This window comes from Notechis scutatus, chromosome 3, assembly GCF_049901735.1.
Source record: "Notechis scutatus isolate UNSWTSFEM ecotype Mainland chromosome 3, rNotScu1.2, whole genome shotgun sequence".
Lineage (NCBI taxonomy): Eukaryota > Metazoa > Chordata > Lepidosauria > Squamata > Elapidae > Notechis > Notechis scutatus.
Window position 1 is genome coordinate 204670250 of NC_142011.1, and position 23779 is coordinate 204694028.

General features: G+C 40.9%; 1 protein-coding gene across 11 annotated transcripts in view; it reads right to left on the minus strand.

Annotated features, from left to right (window-relative positions):
• The window catches only part of PTK2 (protein tyrosine kinase 2), a 216056-nt gene that overhangs the window by 145758 nt on the left and 46519 nt on the right, over positions 1 to 23779 (minus strand). For 7 of the 11 annotated variants that reach the window (XM_087962246.1, XM_087962244.1, XM_087962240.1 and 4 more), the window contains one exon: positions 9326 to 9352. The exons of the other annotated variants lie outside the window; for them this stretch is intronic. Coding sequence is in view for 3 of the 7 variants with exons in the window: in XM_087962238.1 (XP_087818364.1) it covers positions 9326 to 9352 (27 nt within the window). In the remaining 4 variants the exon portion in view is untranslated. The remainder of the gene's footprint in view (positions 1 to 9325; positions 9353 to 23779) is intronic. 11 annotated transcript variants of the gene reach the window in all.

Consider the following 23779-nt stretch of genomic DNA (forward strand, 5'->3'; position numbering starts at 1 on the left):
CTTTTCTGTCCTCCTGTTCCAAATATCTCTCTAGTTTTTTTCTTCTGATTGTTTAAAATTTAAATTTCTTACTGCTCTTTGATTTTAACAATATTTCCATTGATTACATTCCTTACAGTTGGGCTGAACTTCTTTTCCCTTTGACTGAGTTTCTCTTTGTTGTTATTTCTAGATATTAGTAAGATAATATCTAATTTATTTCTGTAAAGAAGATTATAAAGATTTTTTAAATTAAATATTCCAGTCTTTTCAGAGTTGGGCAGCCTGGAATCCAATTGACCAATCAATCAAGTACTAATTAAATCATATGGCATCCTTTAAAAACAGCTGGTAGCTTTGTAGCTGAGATGGATGGATGGATGGATGGATGGATGGATGGATGGATGGATGGAAGGAAGGAAGGAAGGAAGGAAGGAAGGAAGGAAGGAAGGAAGGAAGGAAGGAAGGAAGGAAGGAAGGAAGGAAGGAAGGAAGGAAGGAAGGAAGGAAGGAAGGAAGGTTTTTACAACTTCATTTAAAGACATTTCCATTTTAGAAAACAAACAAAATTGTACTGAACTTCTGTAGTATTATGCTGATCTACATATTACTTGAATTTGTTTGACAATATTATTTTCATTATTTCCTATCACTTCAACTCATTCAAAGTGTTAGTCTTTGATTTGCTTACAATATTTTTTTACTGTTCTACCTTAAAGTGTTGTGAATTATTTTTAATGGATTTAGTACCCGTATCAAGTTCCAGTGAAATTCTATTCTTTCATGCCACGGTAAAGGCAAATATATTTGACTTTTTTAAAAAAATGAATAAAATCAACAGTTTCCTCTAATCCATCTGTGAATAAAGCAGACAGGACACAGTTTTCTATGTGATGAATCTTAAATTTCCATGTCTTCCTACTGAAAACATTATATTGTAATATTTATTATTACAGCATTTAACTTTACTCAATCGCAGACTACCATGGAATTATAATTTACACATTTGGCATAAAACAGAAGACAGATGTGCCACAGATGGATGACATCTGTTCTGGTTTATTAATCTCTGGTACCCAGAATTAAGAGGAGTGAATGAGATTATTTCATGTCAAGTTCCTTTTGAGGAGTTTCAAAGCCCTTCAAAAGGAAAAGGGAGCAGCACATTGTCATCCTTACAGTAGCTCATATATTCTCTCATCTTGCGCTCCTTACCAAAGAATGCAAGAAAATAGCTAGAGGGAAGGGAGGCTGTTTACATTTAAGTCTTCATAAATTAAGCTTTAATACAGAACTTGCTGGAAAGTAAATATAACATTAAAATGTATTAATGAATGAAACCACCTTCACAATCTGTGAATAAAACTGGTTTGTGTGCACACACAAAACAATTTTGAGATCCATTTGTTGTATCACTTCAACCAAACTGAATGTTCCAATAAAAACTCCTGCATACATGATGTTTGTGATACATCAAAAACTGAAGTACAACAGAATTGAAGTGTCTGCTTTTCTTTAAATAAAGGATATTTCTTTAAATTGAAAAAGCAACAGATAAAATATTGAGGCTGGTATTTGACTGTTCCAAAAAAAATGCTTTGGTTTTGTGGTAATGATTAAGAATCTGTTTTGTGTGAATAATTAATATTGGCTGGACCAAAAGGAGCACTTAAGAGATTCCTGGTCTTAATATAGCAGCCTTCTCAAACATGCATCTACTGTAGATATACCATGCTTCAATTCCTCTCAGCCATTTGGTGAGATACAAAAATCCGACCTCTCATTAATTAATTAATCTCTCAATAAAAAGGAAACAACTAAAAGTCTGTCCATTGAATCTAGCATAGAGCTGTTTATGCAAACACCCGAGGTTTTTCAGTTTTTAGCAATAGTAGAAACATCACAAACTCTCCACAACTTGAGAAACAAAAAGGATGAAAGAGCAGCCTTGGAAGCAATAAAATAAGTTCCTATACTGAAGGCTGGTGTTTTCAATATACCTGCAGATATCTGACTTGTGACTGCACCTGATCAACCTATATTTTATATATAAAAGTTTTCATTAAAAATGGAAATGTAGCTGTAGAAAAATCACTCACTTACAGCATCATCTTTATGCATACACACCTTTCACAGCTAGTCCTCACTTAATGGTGGTAACTGGGACCAGAAACTAAGTCACTAAGCAAACATTAATGCACACCTATCATATCACAGCTAGTCCTCACTTAATGGTGGTAACTGGGACCAGAAACTATGTCATTAAGCAATGTAAAGGATGACATCCCGTGGCCGCACCGACGTATAAACGGTATTCGCAGCTGTCCCAATTGCCATTGCTAGAGGAATCCCATGCAGTTGCTCATGGTCATGTGATTACCATCAGGTCATGTGATTACCATCACTCATGGTCATGTGATTACCATCAGCAACCTTCTGCTAGCTTCCCCACAGATTTGTTTGTTGGAAGCCAGCAGTGAAGTTATGCTGATCATGTGACCATGGGGCACTGCGACATCGAAACTGAAAAATGACCGCCAAGCACCCAAACTGCAAACATGTGATTGAAGGGATTCCGCTTCAGCCATAACTAAAAGTACCTATCCAAGGACCCCTCGTTCAGCACTCTTGTAACTTCAAAAGGATCCTGAACAAGTGGCCGTTCAACGAGGACTACCTGTATTCCCTTTTGTAACAAATCCAAGGGTCTTCAAACTTGGCAAATTGAAGACTTGTGGACTTCAACTCCCAGAATTCCTGAGCTAACATGACTGGAGGATGAATTCTGGGAATTGAAGTCCACGTCTTAAAGCTGTTAAGTTTGAAGACCCCTGTGATAAATATTGTTATGCAGAATGCAGAAACAAAGGAAGTAATAGTAAGGAAAGGGAATTAAAGCCATGAGATTAGGGAAGAAAAAGGAAATAAAATAAAATCTAGTTACTTCACTGCCATTTGCTATGCCTCTCTATATCTCTTTATCCTTATAAAACCAATTTCCTTCCACCACATCTGTATAAAGACAAAGGTACAGTTTCCCCTGTCCAGTCGTGTCTGACTCTAGAGGATGGTATGCATCACCGTTTCTTAGCTGAGGGCGCCAGCGGTGTCTGAAGATGCTTCCATGGTCATGTGGCCAGCATGACTATATGTCGAGGTGCATGGAACACTGTTACCGTCCCACTGAAGTGGTACCTATTTATCTACTTGCATTTGCATGCTTTCAAACCACTTTATAAGTCAATACTTAGGGCACAATTACATTTTCCTATGGATAAACAGCTGTTTTGGACAGCACCCATAATATGTTCTCAAATCTACCTTTTAGAGTTATGGAAAAGAATGGGCGTTGGTATAATTACCTGAGAATGCCCTTTCTATCTATGCTGCAAGAGAGTCCAGGAATGGGTTAAGTTCCTCCTTCTGATGTCATAGAGCTGAGTCTGCAACTATAAAAAACCAGCCCTTGGCTGGCCCGCCCATCTTTTAGGCAAAGATACTTGACAGACGTAACGTGTCTCTGGAAGATAAACAAGAAATCAATTTCACCCCTCCCCAACCAACATAACCAGATGTATAGGGTGGGGCTGGACTCTCTTGCAGCGTAGATAGAAAGGGCGGTCTCAGGTAATTATACCAATGTCCATTCTCATCAATGCAGCCACGAGAGTCCAAGAATGGGATATACCAAAGCCTGCATGTCCATGGGAAGGCCAACATCTGGGCCAGTCACTCCAACTGAGGAACCACTTGCTGAAGTACCCTCCGTCCAAACGATGCCTGGGCTGAAGCAAATGAGACCAGGCGATAATGCTGTATAAATGGCAAAGGTGAAGCCCACCTAGTCACTCTGCAGATCTCCTCCAGCGACGCTTGAGTAGACCATGCAGCAGATGTAGCCGCACTCCTAGTGGAGTGGGCCATGGCATGTCTGGGGACTGGCATAGACAAAGTTTGGTACGCCTTGGATATACAAGCTCTAATCCACCTACCAACTGTCAATGAAGTCACCTTGTTCCCCAGGGTAGAGGGATGAAACAACACAAACATGGCTTCAGATTTTTGAAAGGCCGCCGTCCATTTGCTTAAATTCGGATGGCCCGCCTCAAATCCAGCATATACCACTTGTGTTCTAATTCGTGTTGTGGCCTGGGGCAGAAGTCTAGTAACACAATGTCTTGAGCCTGGTGAAACCAAGTGTTTATCTTAGAGACAAACGTAGGGTCTAACCTAAGAACTACCCTGTTCAGATGGAAAAGACACAGGTCCTGTCAGATTGAAAGTGCCACTAATTCAGACACTCTCCTGGCTGAGGTAACGGCCACTAAAAACACTACCTTAAGGGACAACATTTGTAGAGATACAGATCTGAGGGGCTCAAATGGGGACCCCATGAGAGCCTGTAAAACTTTTGGTAAGTCCCAAGTGGGAAACTACGTACAACAGGAGGCCGAAGGTTAGCTGCCCCCCTTAGGAGCCTGCACAACGAAGGATGGTGGAATAAGGAAGCATATCCATCCCAGGATAGAACAGAGGAGAGAGCTGCTACCTGGCGGCGAAGCGTGTTAGGGGCAAGCCCTGATCTAGGCCATCTTGTAGGAACATTAACACCTCCGCCACAAAAGCAGAAGGGTCTCGGGCCAGAGGAATGCACCAGGAGCAGAAGACCCTCCAAGTCTCATCTTATCCTTGGTCTCTATTGAGTATGGTTCAAGGATGTCACCAAACAGCTTATCGCCAGTGCATGGAGCCGACGCCAATTTCCATTTACGGTGGGAGTCGGACTGCCAGTTGCACAGCCAAAGCAGTCGTCTGGCTGTCAACAAAGAAGCCATGGCCCTGGAAGCAAACTTGGCCGAGTTCAGAGTGGCATCCGCCATAAACTCCGCCGCCGTGATTATTTTATGGAGGTCTTGGTGTGCCCTGAATTCGGTAGCCGTGAACCTCTCCTAAAGCTGATGAAGCCAGCGCAGTGAAGATCTCGTAAAAAACAAGGCTGCGTTGATGCTCTAATCGCCCAAGCCATTGCCTGTTGTGTGCACTTAAGGATTTGCTCAGATCGTTTGTCCTCTGCCTTGAGCACATCCTCCGGTTTAGTGGGGGTGCCTAAGGAAGAAAACGAGGCCACCACCAGAGCATCTACCGAAGGCACTAGCAGGGCATTGGCCAAGGACGGACCCACATTATAAAATTGTCTGTCGTGAGCAGACAGGCGAGGCCCCGCCCTGGGGAGGTACACTGTTCCTTCACTAAATCAAGGAAAATCAGTGGGGAGAGGAGAACTTCCGTAGGCTTGGAGAATAAGGAATCAGAGTAGCCAGAAGTAGACGCCTGTGGTTCTGGGGCCACTTCCTCAGGGCTTAGCTGAGCAGTGACCAAAGCCTTGTGTAATAGTGGTTGAATAAGGCAGGCCTAAAAAACCCTGCTGAGGGAGGCTGATCAGCTTTGAATTCCTCTTCCTCAGACAAATTGGGATCTTTGATTTCCCTTTCCTCTTCCTCTGAATGACTAGAGTGACTAGGGTCAGAGGCATTGGAATAGTACTCCTCTTCCTCCTCATCCCAATCTGATTCGGAAGCCTGGAAACTGAACTGTTGTCTGGGAATGCCTTTTTTAGAGTGAGAGACCCTTTGGGGCAGACCCTGGAACAAGGACAGGCCTGCCCTTGAGGATGAAGGAATTGTTTAAATCCTTTAGTTAGGCCCGGACTTATGGCCACAGAGACCATTTCCCTAATGTCATCAGGCCTATTCTCCTCAGGACGTAGGCCAACAGCCGTGGGGATGTAGGTTGCTTCAGGCCTAGGCCTATGCTTCACTTGAACCCCCTTGACTTATGAGGAAGGAAGGGCCAGGACTCCAGGCAGCCTGTTTAGAGAAAGGACCTGATCTGCTTAAATCCTGGGGTAACTGTTCTTCATCCACACTCTCTGGGAACCAAGTTAACAGGTGACTGGGAGCAGATTCCCCCCCCCCACTTGGAAGAAACCTCAGGGCTAACGTGTACCTCCCCAGATTGAGAAACCTGATGGATCTGTGCCTGCATCTGTGCCAAAGTCTTTGCAAACAGCTTTTCTAATGCAGCATGTCTTCTCTTCTCAGCCCTAAGCTCCAATTTTGAGGTATTTCTGGGAGCTAGGGCCTTGGCTCTGCTTTTTGCAGCAGCCTCTATGTTGGCAGAATGGCCTCTTTGCCTTCTTTTCTTCCTCAAAGGGGCTTGGGCGTCTTGGGTGTCTTCCAATCCTTTGAGGCCAGGTTGGGGAGCTTCCCTCTCCATATTGCTAACAGAGCAGGTACCAAGGGTGCTGTGAGCTTCCCCCAAGGAGATGCTGCATATTGTGTAGGCCAGGTGAGTCAGGAGACTGTGAGGCCCTGGGGAAGCACTTTCCCCCAAAACAAAATGGCCACCCGGCTATTCCAAAATAGCCACCTGCCATGTGGAGAGGCACTAGGACGGCCTCACCACCTCCTCTGCTCTTTAGGCTTTTACCAGGCCCCGAGCGATCAAATTAAGCCGAAACAGCTGAGAAGCGGCAGGAACGGAGCTCCAGAGTCAGCTGTGAAGCGGCTTGGCTGGCGGTGGCAACAACAAGTTGCGTGATCGGTGGGGCTGCGTGGGAGGCTCCTCCGAACACTCCCTGGGTCCGTAGCCCTTTGCAAGGCAGCGCCGAAGCCTTGGCACTGCAGGCGAGCGCATCCCCGCTTTCCTGGAGACAGAGCTCTACCGGAGCCCTGGGAGCTGGATTTTATAATTTTTTCTGTCTCCTGTGATTTTCGAACTTTCTTTCAGCTTTAAAAGCACTTCTTCCAGAGACTAGCTCTCAGAGAAGAAGCTGAGCCAAAAGATGGACAGGGCAGCCGAAGGCTGGTTTTTTATAGTGGCAGACTCAGCTCTATGATGTCAGAAGAAGGAGTTTAACCCATTCCTGGACTCTAATGGCAACGTTGATGAGAAAAATTAAATCAGTTCCTAAAATTTTCATTTCCTTTCAGAGATGATAGCAATACTTTTTTACTTCCAATTTCTACCTCTTATTGTATAGTCTTTATTTCCAAGCACAGAAAAATATCATCTAGATTTAAATATGTACAGCCTTAGATTTCTTTTCCTCATAATAATTAAGACAGCAGTTAAATACTCTGTTGTAAATATATTTCCCCTGGTCAAGTTCGAAGTAGGGGTATCACTCCTGTGGCTAAAGCAGTTGTGACAGAAATAGTGGGATCTCCCAACTCCTAACACATTCACCCTTTATGTAACACTTCCCCATGCAAAATTCATAACTGTGACAGGAAGTGAATCAAATCTAATGGCACCATGTAACCTTTGTAATAGCAGCAAAAAATATTTCTCGTGCTTTGACATATTTCATTGTGGGGAAAATCACTTTTGATGAGTTTTTCCAAGATATAGAATTAAAATTAAAATTATATACATCAAAGAATCATGCATAGGAATAACATTTCAAGCATTCTGTTATGATTATGGAAAGCAAGTTTAGAAATGAAAAGGTGCAGCACCTTAACAATCTGTTTTCTATGGTGATGACAGAAATAAAGCCACCTGTGAGATTACTCTGATTAATCCATTCTTATCTTGAGCATACAGCTCATGTGCTGAAACTGAGCTGTACATCCAATTTTTTAAAAAAACCCTCTCCTCTCCCTCGCTGGAGGAGTACATGGCCTAATTGGGGGGGAGACATTTATACAATGACGAGATACTTCAGATTTACCTCTAGAAGAATAGAATTTGAGCCATTTGGCTTGAGAAGCCCCCATGATTTGCACTCTCAAGTTGTCAAGTCACATATTCATGGCCTCAATTACAAAGTAAGAGCAAAGTAAGCAGCAAAAACATCAAAGCTGTGACAGAGATTAGAGAAATGTAGGCCAGCTCCCTTATGTGACGGTTTTAACAAACTACCTGATCACATAATACATTTGATGGCACACACTCCACCATTCCTACAAAAAGGTTCAACCATGAAATCAAAGGCATAGGGAAACATTCAGGATTACTATTATCAGACAGCAACTACAAGTAAATGGTATCTATACTTAATCCAATTGTCAACTGCCTTCTATGACCAAGGAGCACAGATAAAATCCCTTTTAACCACATACAACAGGGAAAAAAAGAAATGTTCAGCATAAGCCAGACACACATGCCAGGAGAATTAAAAGAGAGCATCAAGCAGTAACTGCCTGGTCTTCAGGTTGTGTGGTTAGGACAAATAATCTGAGTAAAATCTGAATTTTAGATTATCCTTGAAATTACTTTCTGGAAATATTTTGAATTTTCATGAAACTATTAAGAGATACTTCTCAAATATTTACCAGATTAAACAGTGCAAAAGTGACTAATAAAGCAGAGGTTATTTCATACAAAAGAAGAAGTTACGGTTTAGAATGGCAGAAACTGCTTTCAATCTGGCTACATAATCCCAATGTAGTTATGTTGTCCCAATTGAGAATATACCTAGCAAAGTTAGAAATGCCTTTGAAAATACACTCATGGCGTTAAGGCACAGAACTCAATTTTAAATTATCATAATGACATTATCTTTTGTCAGATAATGTATTTGTCCAGTGTTCGTTGATACATACATACATACACACTGTATATTACTGTGATGGCGAATCTGTGGCACGCAGAGCCATCTCTGCTGGCACGCAAGTCGTTGCCCCAACTCAGTTCCACTGTGTATGCGTGTGCGGCTCCTGCCAGCCAACTGATTTTCGGGTATCTACCGAGCATACATGGGGGGGTGCATGAGGAAGATGCGTGCACATACACAAAGGGTGGGGGGAGCGTGGGGGGGGTCATGTGTGCAGGTGCAGGGGGCGGGAGGAGTGCAGGGGGGGTCATGCATGCATTGCATTATGGGTACACACTTTTGGCACGCGACGACAAAAAAGTTAGCCATCACTGGTATATTAGGTCTGATATGTATTGTATCACAAATGGCAAAAGCAAAATACTAAAACACAATTTAGACATAATAAATTCCACTCCTAGCATCATAACTCGACACTTAAAAGGCAGAACAAAGAAATCTGGATTAGTTGATGATACCTATTATAATTTCACCTTTAAATGACAGAAAAGTATGGAACTGGCCTACATAGATTATCTCCCAGGAAATTATTAACATTGTCAAAAAGCAATTTATTCTTAAAACATACTGATTCAACCGCAAACAACTCTGCTTCCTTCCTTGCTAAAACAAAGGAAACAAAAGGAAAAACTTTCTATCTGGATTACAATATTCTGCATCATAATTTGATACTTAGCAAAAAAGAGTCATTTACTGGAATTGCGAATTATTTTTTAAAAAACTTACCTGCTGAAAAGGAAAGCCTGGAAAGATCTGCAATAATAATAATAAAATACATCAGTTTAATCAGGATTCATTGTACTGTATCTTTTCATGATACAATTTGAAAACTGGAAATACTATATTTTTTCTTGAACATTCTCATAATATCTTAATTAACAAGTTAGGCCAACAGTCAATTTAATAAAGTTGTGATTATTATATATTTCAAAACAGTAGTTAGGAATTAAACAACATGCCAACTTAATTTCTATCCCTTCCATATGCTCGGATTTTACTGTGCTTATGAGATGCATGATCAGTATGTCATACTAATTTCATGTTATGTATTTAAAAATAAATGCAGTACATGGTTACATATTAATCCCTGAAATATTTAAATATTGTTGCTTTTATTATTTGTTAGATTATCAAAAAATATAGATATCTATAATTATCTATAACAATTGGACATTAAAGCACTCATAGCAGACTAAATGTATAAAATGCATAAAAAATGACTCTATATACATGAGGTATATTATTATACACCCAGCCAGATGTTTACTGGATTTAGCATTTTTATGTGTTTACTGAATCTTTCCCAAGGATCTGAAATAATAGGCAAATGCCGTAATTGTTATTATTCAGTTAGACAATATATGTTTGCAAGTGTTGAATATGCTATAATAATAAATCATGGTTGCAAACTGATTATAAGCCCTGTTTAATAGATTATCTGAATCAATGGTCCTCCAGAGATAAAGTTGGTGTGTTGTCTTAGTTGTCGCCATACTTAGCGTCCTAAATAAAGTAGAGAAAAAAGTCTAGAAGCTTTTGGTTATTTATTGATGGGCTTCAGGAACATACTAAATCAGAACTTTTTTTCTTAAATGAGCTTACTTTTCTGTAATTTCTAATAGCCATGTGGACTTTACCAGAGCAGCATGTATTCCTATTGCTAACTTCCATCTCAAATACATTTACTATACCACAAAAAGACATAGAAAGAACAAACAGTAGTAAAACATAAACAAGAAATGATAACGTGTGTTCGGTTAGGCTTATAAATGAGTCATGTGGTAAAACTTAAGAAAATTTTAAAGAATGGGGAAAAAATTACTCCCAACATTTTACAGCATATTTCTAATTCAATTTGAAACATGCGTAATGAAAATTTCAGTTACTACTAAAAAGGGCGTTGGTACTTACCTGATACGCCCGTTCTCTGTGAGCTGTGAAGAACATCTAGAAGCGGGGAGGTGCTTCAGTCTCTTCTGGAAAGGCTGGGCTTAAAACTCCGGGACGCTCCTCCTCCTCCACGGAACACCTCCTCAGCGTCCCCCAGTTTTGCGAAGACTGAGTGCCAAAGTCCGGGACTCATCACCTAATCTAGATCCCTGACCAGAACGGAACCCCACCAGACGGAAAGAAATGGGTGGGACTGGATGCTCTTCACAGCTCACAGCGAACGGGCGTATCAGGTAAGTACCAACGCCCTTTCTCCCATGAGCTTTTCAGAGCATCCAGAAGTGGGACATACCAAAGCTTGGCCTGTCCTTAGGGAGGGACTCCATCTGGATCGAAATCCACTCCTAAACTCTATGGACCCTCTGCAGGACTTTCTGCCAAATGAAGCGTCCGCTGAGGTGTAGACATCAATTTTATAATTTCTGACAAAGGGCGATGGTGAAGCCTAAGTCGCCGCTCTGCAGATTTCGTCGATGGAAGCCCGAGTGGCCCATGCTGCTGATGTTGCCGCACTCCTTGTCGAGTGGGCTGTAATGCCCTTAGGAACTGAGATGGACTGGCATTCGTAACTTTTAGCTATGGTGGCTCTCAACCATCTACCAATGGTCGTTGATGACACCCTGTGTCCTAAAGTGGATGGGTTGAAGGATAGGAATAGAGCCTCAGATTTTCGAAATGCCACCGTGCGGTCTAGATAGATGCTTAATGCCCTTCGAACATCAAGTCGATGCCATTGATGCTCCAGTTTATGAGATGGTTTCGGACAAAAATTTGGAAGCACCAACTCCTCCGCTCTGTGGAAGGCTGAATTTACTTTAGGGATGAATGATGGATCCAATCTGAGAACCACTCTGTCCGCATGAAACACGCACAGGCCCTTTCTCATCGACAAGGCTGCCAACTCAGAAATCCTCCTTGCTGATGTGGTCGCAATTAAGAAGACCACCTTATATGTCAGGAATTTGAGACTAGCGGTTCTTAAAGGCTCGAACGGGCCAGTTGTAAGTGCGGTTAACACCTTGTTGAGCTCCCAAGTGGGATAACGGTGAATTACAGGAGGTCGTAAGTTTGCAGCACCCTTAAGAAAGCTGCGGACATGTGGATGGTCCGCTATGGAACGAAAGTCACTCCAGGATATCACCGAGGCTAAGGCCACCACCTGTCTGCGTAAAGTATTTGGAGATAGGCCCTTGGTCAACCCCTCCTGTAAAAAGTCCAATAATTGTCCTATTGATGGGGCAGTTGGGTCGATCTTAGGCCCCCGGCACCAGCGACAGAAAGTGGACCATGTGGCCTCGTATATACGATTTGTAGAGGACCGTCTGGATGCTTGTATGGTGGCAATGGCGTCCTCTGAAATCTGTTGGGTCCTTAAACGGTTCTGCTCAACCTCCATACGGCTAGGCTGAGCCATTGTGGGTCCGGGTGAAGTACCGGCCCTTGCGAGAGGGAAACCCTTGACGGTGGAATTTTCCAAGGTTGTTCTCTCGACAGGTCCTGTAAGTCCGCGAACCACGTTCACCTGGGCCAGTAAGGGGCGACCAATATCAGTTCCGCTCGTCCCTCCAATAACTTCTGGATCAACCTGGGTATTACGGGGAGCGGAGGAAACGCATATAGAAGTCCGGGAGGCCACTGACATCGCAGAGCGTTGACGGCCTCCGCCCCTGAGTCGAAATATACCGGGGCAATTGGGCGTTGAGGGGAGAGGCAAATAGATCGATCGCCGGTTGCCCAAACCTCCGCACTGCTTCCTGGAAGAAAGACGGGTGTAGGCGCCACTCTGCTTGATCTATTGAGGCCCTGCTGAGCCAGTCTGCTTGTGTGTTTAAGGCCCCTGCTATGTGCTCTGCCTTGAGCAACAACAGATTGGCCTCGGCCCACCTGAACAACCTGGCCGTCTCCAGCATCAGAAGTTTAGAGTGGGTACCCCCCTGTCTGTTTACGTGGGCCTTGGTTCTGATATTGTCTGTCAAGACCAGAACGTGGCGTGATTGGAAAAGGGGTAGAAAACTGCGTAACGCCAGATGAACTGCTCGCAGCTCCAACAGGTTGATGCCCCCAAGAAGGGAAACCAGCGGGGAATGGCGCCTGTAATATTTAGGCGCGAACTTGAAGCCAGCCATTTAAAAAGGTGGGAAGGCAGAATCTCCAATGTTAAATGCCTGAGCAGTTTAACGAGCCGCTGCTGCTGACTCTCTAAAATGTCAGACAAGTGATCCTGTAAGAAGTGAGCCGCAGCTGCGAGCGTTCCGGCAAGATCACAAAGATAAGTTGATCGGGGAATTAAATAGGCTAAGTCACAAAGAGCTGCTCTCAACTGATCGGGGGAATAACCTAATAGAGCCACAAGCCTTGAAATCGCCAGATTAATAGGGGGGGAAATTTGCAAGCCGAATTAACCCAAGAGCAAACCTGAATCTTGACTAGCTGAATCAGAAACTGTTCCAGTCAGGGAGTGCACAACCTCTTACCACGAAGGCTGAGCTAAAACTGGGGGATGCTGAGGAGGTGTTCTGTGGAGGAGGAGGAGTGTCCCGGAGTTTTAAGCCCAGCCTTTCCAGAAGAGACTGAAGCACCTCCCCGCTTCTGGATGCTCTGAACAGCTCATGGGAGAAACTGCAAAGCAATGCCCTTTTGCATTAATTAACAAAATGTAGTTGTGGTATATTTACTAAAAAATAATGTTATGAATTTCTGAGAAATGTGAGATATGGCAGAAGTCAAACACTCTTAAAATATTTTTTTTCTATTTCTTTTTAAATTGAATTCATTCTCATGCCAATTGTTAAACTCTGGCACTAAACAATTCATTTGGAAAAGTACAACTCAATTGTTTTATTGGGCTCCCATTAAAATCATCATTCTTTTGATGCATCCAGTGTTCTACAGCGTAATTAAGGAATTAGTAATACTATGCACTCAGACTACAACTTCCTGAATTTCTGACCACTAGTAAGGGAAATCTGGGAGCTATAGACTCCAAATATCTGAAGAACACACAGTTGGAATAGTTAACAGTCAGCTGGTACAGTGGAAAATCTACTATGAGCACTAAAAGTTATCATAATATAATAGAACAGTATATAAATTGTTTCCTTGCTTTAACATATCAGGCAATGATCCCTATATTTCTATTACCTCTATTTTAAGCCCAAGAATAAGCCTTTGACAGCACATTTTTAGAACCTGCCTGTCCTTATATGGTCATTTGGGTGTAATCTTTTCAGACTTTCTTTTTCATCATTTGCTTAAGTATCTTCATGACTCTCATACTTTCAGTCATCAGTACACATTGATCAATCCAGTTCTTATAATTTAATATAGTAAACATATTCTCTGTAGTGAGCATACAAATTTTATGTAGCTTGCAGGCTGTAGATAATAACCAAGTAGGAAATCTAGGTCTGGACTGGCATGAACAAAGAGAGGCAGTGTTCAATTCTCTCTGAGTCACACATTTATTCAGATCAGCAATAACATGTAACTGTGCGTAACTCAGGAGAAGCATGACAGTAGCACACAATTTTATATGCATATTTTATGTAATATGAACTCTTAAAGGAAAGAATTTGGATATAAGGATGTCAGAGGACCACACGGTAGGACAACCGTTTGTTCCAGGAGACAAAATAGAAAGTCTGAGAATAAAAATATGCTCAGCAAGCCATCTGCTTACTAACTAGACAAACTAACATGTTGAGAGAAATACTTGTAAGGAAACAAGAAACAGGCAGGCAGGAGGAACTCAGGAAGGAAAGGCCTAAAGTTGCCTTTGGCAACAGATTTCAATACAACAGTTAACGTGTAAGTAGACTTCTTAAGGAAATAGCCTTCAGATAATTTTGGGTTATTATTTTTTATTCAACACACTAGCTCAGATCTTTACATCAAATATTGTGTTTAATTTTACTTTAACTGTCATTGCCAAGTGATAAAAATTATGAAATTTAAATTGATCAAAAATGATCGAACTGGTAACTAGGAATATAATATAGACATAAAAAAGAAAGCTCCAAAAAATTTTCAATATATGTAAAAACATACCACCAATGACATTACAAATAGTCCTTGACTTACAACAGTTCATGTAGTGACCATTGGAAGTTACAATGGCACTGAAAAAAGTGACTTATGATAGTTTTTCATGCTTACAGCCATTGCAGACTCCCCATGGTCACACCATCAAAACTCAAATGCTTGGAAACTGACTCATATTTATGACAGTTGCAGTGTTGCTTACCTTACCTCCATCCACTTAACGGCCACAGCTGTGAGCTCTGAGTTTGCAGCTGCTGAGCAAAGCTGTCACACGTGACATCTTACTTAACAACCCTTTCCCTCCACAAGCAAACTTCCAGTCCCAATTGTGGTCATAAGTCAAGGGCTACTTGTAAAACAAATTTTGGCCCCTATTAAGGCCTGAATCCAGATTGCCACAGGCAGGCCAAGATAATGCATTCATTCATTCATTCATTCATTCATTCATTCATTCATTCATTCATTCATTCATTTATTAATCAAATGTGTATGCTGACACAATCATAAGAAGCTTGATGGCTGACAACATCTAACATGTACACAATTGTACAATGGACCAAGTCCCCCCTTTGGAGACTTCCACTGCCCAGGGCCTCTCGATGTCTCTGACAGTCAATTCTGCTGCAGAATGTGCAGCAGAACCTTCTGCTACACCTCCCAGGAGTGGGACTGAGAACAGACTCTAAGGGGGTGACAACCAACGTACAACAAGCAGTATCTCAAGGTGACCAGCTTACTCCCACCTGAAGGAGATGGTCAAACCTGTTCAATTCCTCCTAATCCAGCCAAGAAACAACCAAGCTGCCTACCTCATGAAGGCTGAGCTAAAACTGGGGGATGCTAAGGAGGAGTACGTGGAGGAGGAGGAGCATCCTATCAATCAAGCCCAGCCTATCAGAGCTAAGTCTAAGCACCTCCCACTGATGCATGCTCAGAGCAGCTCATTGGAGAATACATAAAGTAATTCGCGTAATACAGCTTGATTCAAGTAATTATTTGATTACTTGATTCAATTATTTCATATCAATTATTTGATTATCAAGTAATTATTACTTGATTACTTGAAGATTAAGTCAAGTAAATGAATTACTCCAAGTAACTTAATTCGATAAAATGTTAGCTTAAAAAACACCTTTAAATCTGAAAGGGATAAGGTGGCATATGGAAATGCAACTATAATCAATATCTTATTCAAAACAGGCATCTTCATGAATTTTGGTAGGGCTCACATTTTCTAAATATTTGCCCAGAATTTATTTATTCTTTTTTATTAAAATTAGTTTGTAATTCATCTTGCTGCAAGGCGACTCTGGGCAGCTTACAATGTTCAAATGAAATGATAGATGGATGGATGGGATAAAATCGCATTAAAATTGCAATAAAATACAATTATAACTCAAGATGGGGAGGAAAGGATGAGTTCTCATGTTTTGCATGTGATGCAATGCATCAACTCTAACCTAAAAATAAGAAACAATAGGAAACATATTTACACAGCCAACAGAAACCCTGGAAGGTATCGACTGAAGCATATTCATGAGTTCTACGACCCAATAGGAAAAGGTACCACAATATTTTCTTTTCAGGGCTTGCTGAGATTCTGAATGTGCTGCCAAAGAACAAGCAGTGGCCTCAATGACCTACAACTGTTTCTAGCTAGCTATAAAAGGACCTATTTCTATGACATGAAATATCCAATCATCCATGAACAGTCTTGTTTGTACCCCATAACATCCTCAGTTTATCTTTGAAATGGATCAGTGGTTTAACATACATCCACATACATCAGAGACAATGTTTATGACAAAGTACAAAATCCCCATACTCTGAACTGTAGAGAATCAAGAGCAATCGGCAAGTATATTTTTGACAATGCTTTCCTGAGTTTCACTGTATCACAGAGCTCAAGGAACGCCGAAGCAATTTGTGAAATAAACTGCAATAGTATTGGAAGAACTTTTAAAAACAGAAAATTATCCAAATTATGGTCTTTTCATCATTCCTCCATCAACCCATTCATTGGCAAGAAAAAATGCCAATTACTTAGTCAAACTTCAAGACTGGCACTTGAAAGTGCATGGCTAATTTACGCAAGATGGTGAAATTCTGAACACATGAGGAAATGAACTGGATTCACCTCACAATATTTTTTCAAACAATTTTGCTTTCAAAAGCAAACATTTCTTTGAACATCTGAGTATGAAAGAACTCAATTACTCAAGAACTGCACGTGGGCTTGCCAAAAAGCCAGATAAAAAAACTGCACAGCTCCTGAGACTTTATAGAAACCTCATTTGAATAAATAAGAAGGCAAAGTAATATTCAGATCATGAATATGAGAACAATTAATGTCTGTAAATTAAGTTGCTGCTAAACACTCTGGATACCATATATTGGATGCAAGACAGAGCTCCTATTACCAATATATATATATATTAGTGATCTTGCCAAACATACATTTGCTACTGGCTAGAATCTAAAACCCAAATGTCTGTAGAGATTCTCAGTCATCCGGATCCTGGTTGTCCCAAAGGTGCTTTTTCAGGAGGCAACTGGACTTTGTTTTTTCTTTGAAGACATTTCACTTCTCCTCCAAGAAGCTTCTTCAGTTCTGACAGGATAGTGGGGAATGGAAGGATTTATATTCCTTGCAGACAGCTGTTCATTTGCATCCTAATAGCTATACAATTTGGGATGAACACCCTTGGAATGGCGTGGGAGTAGGAATGGATTTCCAGAGGAAAAATTTCAGACTACAGGAACCATTAGCACCACTCAGGTGACCCTGAGAACATAGATAAACCTCCAAGTGGCCTCAACAACTCTCTAAAAGGATGGAAATGACCAGCTTTGTCTGCAAAGAGTATAAATCCTTCCATTCCCCTCCATCCAGTCAGAGCTGAGGAAGCTTCTTGGATGGGAAGCAAACCGTCTTCAAAAGAAAAAAACAAAGAAAGTCCAGTTGCCTCCTGAAAAAGCATCTTTGGGACTAAAACCCAAATAGAATATACTATCCAATAGGAAACGGCCTCAGAGATAAAAGGCAGGAATATATTCCACTACCCGGGACCTATAGAAATGCCTCTCAAAAGAAAAAATCAATTACAAGTTGTAGAAAAGCAAACATTTCACAGTAGCATCTGTGACCTAATTGACATGTCGTACATATTTTGACCCCTGTCAGTTCTGATTAATTTAAGAAACAACGTTTCAGCATTGAGCAGCGTGTTTTATGTAACTCCATTTTGGAATATTATACTCTGGATGAGGCATTTATGTCTATAAAACATCCCCATCTACTTAGCCTTTTAAAAGGAAATCTCATTCTTTTGAGTGATGGGGAATTCTTACCCACTTTAATAAAATGCATGGGTAATAGAATCTTCCTGACTTGTGAGCAATACCTGTTCAGTGATTTTAATTTTGATGTAAGACAGATTTGATTCAAATCAAACTGGTCCTAATTATGACACCTGCAAGGCTGGTATAATACTGATTCAATATAATTTAATGCTTTAGTAAACGGTTTCAGCCAAGTAATTTTATTCTGGTGCAGAATGAATCTGCTTTGTTCTTCCTTCCAACTTCTTTCCCCCTCCCCTCTCTGCAGCAACAGTAAAACAAATAACACAACTTGGGAGCTATTTCAGTGTCTTCTGGAAAAAATAATGACTTTGCTTTGGACTTATCTAGCACTAGTGGTCTCAAAAGGTAGACAGACTCTAGGCAGGATTACTCATATTTCTGTTGTTAATCAGTTAACAGCATCATTCAAAGGGGAGGCAAGAGCTATCCAGCGTTTCTTAAAAAGGCCTAGCATGCTACATCTGAGTTCAAGGTAAGAAAAACGTCCTACACTCCTGGTTAATTGGACAGAGAGAAGGCAGCATCAGCAATGGCAACATTCTTTTGTTCAGTTCTCTTTTGTTGTAAAGAGCTTTTGTAGGAGAGGGGTGTCAGTCAAAAGAGAAAGGTATCGATCTTTGAACTTGTTGGTGAATGTTAATCTCGGAAGAAGGAAGGGAAAAAATTACACTGTGCTCTAACTATCCATGGCATCGCTGTATTTATCAAGGCTCAAAAAGCAGAAAAATCGAAAGCAAAAGTTGGGGTGTCGAAATTAGTAAAGGGTAACAGACTTCATAAAAGAAGCATAGTCAAGAGGGAAATGTAAAATATTACGGGACTTTAAAAAGGAAAGATGATGTAGAAATTGCTTTTCAAAACGTGCAAAAATAATGCAGTAGGTCATTTGCTTCTTTAAATAGTCTCTCCCGTGGTTGTGCCACACACACACACACATACACACACACATACCCCTCTGGAGGCAATGCTCCACTTTCCATCTTAAGAGAAGTGCTCTCAATTCATTATAAATTCCAGAGACTGCTGTCAAACCAAATTCATTCCTGGTGTGGCTGAATTTGTCAACTGTCTCAATAAACTAACTGCTTGCGGGAATTTCTAAATCTTGGCTCCTGATCTTCAGAAAATTGTGCAGTATCTGCAAAGGTCAAACCAAAGAGCACTGACAACAATTACATTATCAAAACTAATGTAACAGTGCACCTATGAATGAACCTATCCAGCATAGCACTATTAATGTATGTCAGTGTTTAAATAGTTGAAGTGTATCTTCCCCTAAATGTGCTGGGCAGATTAATCAATTTGCATGCATTAACATAATGACATTGGGGGTTTTCTCAATATTGCATAGCAATTTGTAACTTCAAAGATTGGTATTAATAGTCTCTTTAGTTGACAGATGTATCTCTTGACAGGAAAAGAAATGTAGCTTTTGAGTGTGTGTATGTGTAAAAAATATGTATCACTTCTTACAACAAATGTAGAACCCAAAAGAAATATTCCTAATGTAATCAAAATTATTTATTTTATTGCATTTATTGCAAAAATATTGCATTTATTTCTGCTCCCAGGTACTGCAGGAATAGAGCTCATGTCAGATACCTTGCAGGCCAACAGTCAAATATTTGCAAATATTTGTGCAAATCTTCATCAAATATTTTGCTTGGGGCACTTGAATGGAAAGGCAAGTAATACATTCTATAAATATTATCACACTTGAAGTTTGAAGCGGTATACCAGGAACTTGAATACTTCAATTTTCATGTTAAGATGCAAGAACGTATCCCGACCTAATCTGTGTATAAATGCCTTGAAGCACTCTTCCAGCAAATTAGGAAAACTGTATTAAATTTTGCATTTAGGAAATCACAACTACATTTCAGTCTTTTCTCCAAACTATTACTCTGCTAATAATATTATTTCCTGTATATCGTGGGGCATAGCTCCCCACACTGCCGAGCTTTCCATTTTTGATAAGGAATAAGATCTAAGCCAAGCAATAAGACAATAACCAAATGAGAATGCAGCTCATAAATGCAAAAATTGTACATGGGATCAAGTACATGGTGATCTGGGAGAATAAAGTAATGAAAAGATATGGATGAGATTTAAAAAAAAAAATTATGACAGTTTAATCTCAGAGCTCATATTCAAAAGTTTGAATTGAAATGCCTCTTAATCTTTTATTTCTTCTTCAATCAGTCATCCACCAAACTCTTAAGCAGAGTGCTGAAGAATGGCTTGTTCACCATGTAGGTCAGTAACAGCTAATATAGGTTACATTTAATTATATATTATGCACACAAATAGAAGAGATGCTCCAAGGGCCTTCACAAAGTGCTTAAATTATTTCATATGGTTTGCAACTGTTGAAACTTATTTCAATGTTTCTAGTTAGACTGAATTATTATGTGTACAGTAATACTTCTATTTATTAGGATATTTTTTTCTGAAATTAATGGTTTATAATTGGTTTTTGCACAACAGCTTGTTATTTTGACCTAGCCTGAACCATAGACCTAGCCTGAACCATACTTGGAATATATCCACCAGAATGCATTTATATGTACATACTGTAAACGCAATTAAAGCCCAACATGTGTGTGTGTGTGTGTGTGTGTGTGTGTGTGTGTGTGTGTGATGGAGGAGGTGAGAGGAGGAGATGATTGGTGAAAGGCGGTAACTACACCCTACTATGCTTTATTTCATTGAGGGTTGCATCAGGGTGGTGTTTGACCTCGAGGGGGCCGGGCTGTGTGGCCAGGCCGAGGTGGGCATGGCCCTCTACCAGCGAAAATGGAGCTCACGGGCCCTCTTTTCAGTTAGAACAGTCTTCTGCATCCTTCTGCCAGGGAAAATGCAACTCGAGGGGGCCACATGCAATCTCTGAGCTCCTTTTCGCTAGCAGAAGGCTGCAGGAGGCTTTCCTGGCTGAAAATGGAGCCTGGGAGGGCTGCACGTAGATCTCCCAAGTTCCATTATTGCTGGCAGAAGCACCGTGGGCCGGTGCTTCCCTGTTTCCAGGGTGGCCCCACGGCCAGATCTAAGTACCCTCCGGGCCGGATCTGGGCCCCGGGCCTTGAGTTTGACACCCCTGCTTTAGGCTATCCAAAAGGCAGCACCAGCTTATTAGCAACTTACCACAATATAGTCTTTCCATGAAGGTTTTTCTCATACCAGGATTCCCCCCCACACACGCACACACACTTCAGTCTATTATATTGAATTGTTAAATCCACGCAGTTAAAAGTGTTGCTCATCAGTTCCCCCGCCCTCCAATTTCACACACAGCACAACATAGTAGCCTTTGCTTGTGAGCTTATCGTGGGCTGCAGCGAGGCTGGTGAAACTCCCTTTTGTCTCCTTTCACTCCAAAGTCCAGCAGAGCCAAACAAAAGGCATCCATCACTAAGTCCATTAGCTTCAGCTGAGGAGACAATTCCAGCTTGCCAGATGGATAAACGTTTTTTGCTAACTCTGGCTGCAGCCACAATAAATCCTAACAGGGCAATAGTCCTTTTGAATCTCTTCCTGTTCAAAATTTTGTGTGCCCATCCTGTTCACCTGAAAGTTTCCTGGTCTAATATTTTATTCCTACCGCAATAAGCCTCTCTGAAACTTTCCCTATGTATTCTAACAGAGAGAGGCAAGTAAGATGTAATGAAGCTATAATTTTCCTTTGGCAAAAAAAGGGGGCATTCTTTATTTTTTTCTTCAATAAACTACTTAGCAAACAGTCACTAAAGCTTGATACACAAACTTGCATGCACTCAGCCACTTAGCTACAACTGAGAGAAAAATGACCAGCAGTCAGAGCTTCAAAGTCTCAAAATGCAAACTGAAGCATGATAATGCCAAGAATCAAGAAATAATACAATTTTAAATACAAATTTCTGTAAGACTATCATTTTAGAGCTAAAGTGAAAATTATTAAATTTCACACATTTCCCATTCTCCCGAGGACATCAAAGTGGCCTTTTTAATCCAAGACTATATCAAGGAATACAAACATACCTTGCAATTGTCAGTAGCTATTTTTTTAGTTGTCATACTTCTAGAACTGGATGGTCCCAAAATCGGAGCCACTGGTATAATTGGTATCATCAATATATTGATGATATTTCATCCTACGGCGATGGATGAGTTCACCCAGTGGTCTCATGTAGATGTTAAAAAGGAGAGGAAAAAGCAGTGACCCCTGCCACACCCTCACAGCAGGGGCCAAGGGCAGCATCGCCCCTCCCCAATCACGACCAACTGGAATGGATCATGGAGAAAGGTGAAAACCAGCACAGCACAGCACACCTCTCTCCCTCCCTCTCTCTCGCACATACACACAACCAGTCCTCTGAGTACATCCAGAAGGATACCACAGTTGATGGCACAGGTAGTTCTCAAATTACAACCACAATTGAGCCCAACATTTATGTTGCAAAGTAAGAAATTTGATAAGTGCCCCATTATACGACTTTTCTTGCCACATTTGTTAAGTGAATCACTACAGTTGTTAAATTAGTAACCTGACTATTAAGTGAATCTGGCTTCCCTATTTGATTTTCCTTGTCAGAATGTGGCAAAAGGTCATCCCATGACCCCGAGACACTGCGACCATCATAAATATGAGTCAGTTGTCAACCATCTGAATGTAAATCACCTGATGCTGCAATGGTCAACTACTTGTCAATCACCTTCCCCCAAAAGCCCAGCATTGGCTTTTTGAGGAGGGGGCAAACAAAACCTTCTTAAAATCAGGCACCTGAATGGCAGATATAGAAACGATTCCTTGGAAGAAGACAGTATGCCAATTCATTGGGGAATGCTTTGTTGGAGATTATTCAGGTAACCATAAGCACATTTTACACTGGACAGAAGTTAACAGCCAAATGTGCCAATATGGTGTGCTAAATGGCTGTGTCATCATCACATGCATTTTCATGATGGTGGATTTTTTTTAAAGTGTATCAAGCTAAAGGGTCTTAAACTAAAGGTTTTGTTTCCTTTCTCAAAACAGGAGGAAACTATATAATATAATATATAGCTGTTATTGGATGCAGTCACATATATCCAAGGAATCACAGGATTCCTCAAAATAATTTGTAATAGAAACTGCTTTAGGAGACAAATTCTTAGATCCCACCATATTAAACTACTGGCCATTTATTAAGATATTTTTTATCTAAGGAAGATCCTACATTTAATATGGTGATTCAAATGCTTGACTTTTTGGCATGAGGCCCACTACCTGGATCTCTGTTCTCTTCTGGATTTAAGGCCAAAAGAGCCACAAGTTACCCTGGTAAGCATTACTAGTGGCCTGCTGTCATGTTACATAAATTAGTTGTGCTACATCACTCAACATAATTCAGTAACTATAACAATACTATTCATTTAGTATGAAGGGCCAGGCAAGGATTTGTATCTTTCCTTTATAAGCCACCAAGCTAGTCTGGTTTTGCACACTTAAAACAATCGTCCTTAGGGGCCTTGTAGTCTCTGGCTTAAATAATGGTTTGTCCTTTATCTCCTGTGCTTTTCAACATCTTCATGAAAACTCAGGCACAAATCATCCTGTGTTTTCAAATAGCTATCATTAGTGTTGTTGATAAGTTATCTTCACCTTTATTTGTCAGCAGGTGCCATACAAACAGTGGAAATGATAAACTGTTTTCTGTAGATCAGCAAGTTGATACTTGGTGGGGTGGGGGGGGTGGGGGGGGTTGTATGAAGAAATTTCAACCCCAGAGGTCTAGATACTGGAAGGTTAAAAGAAAGTCACCTGATCTGTCAATCCAGGAAAAGGGTGGAGACAGACGAAGCCAACAA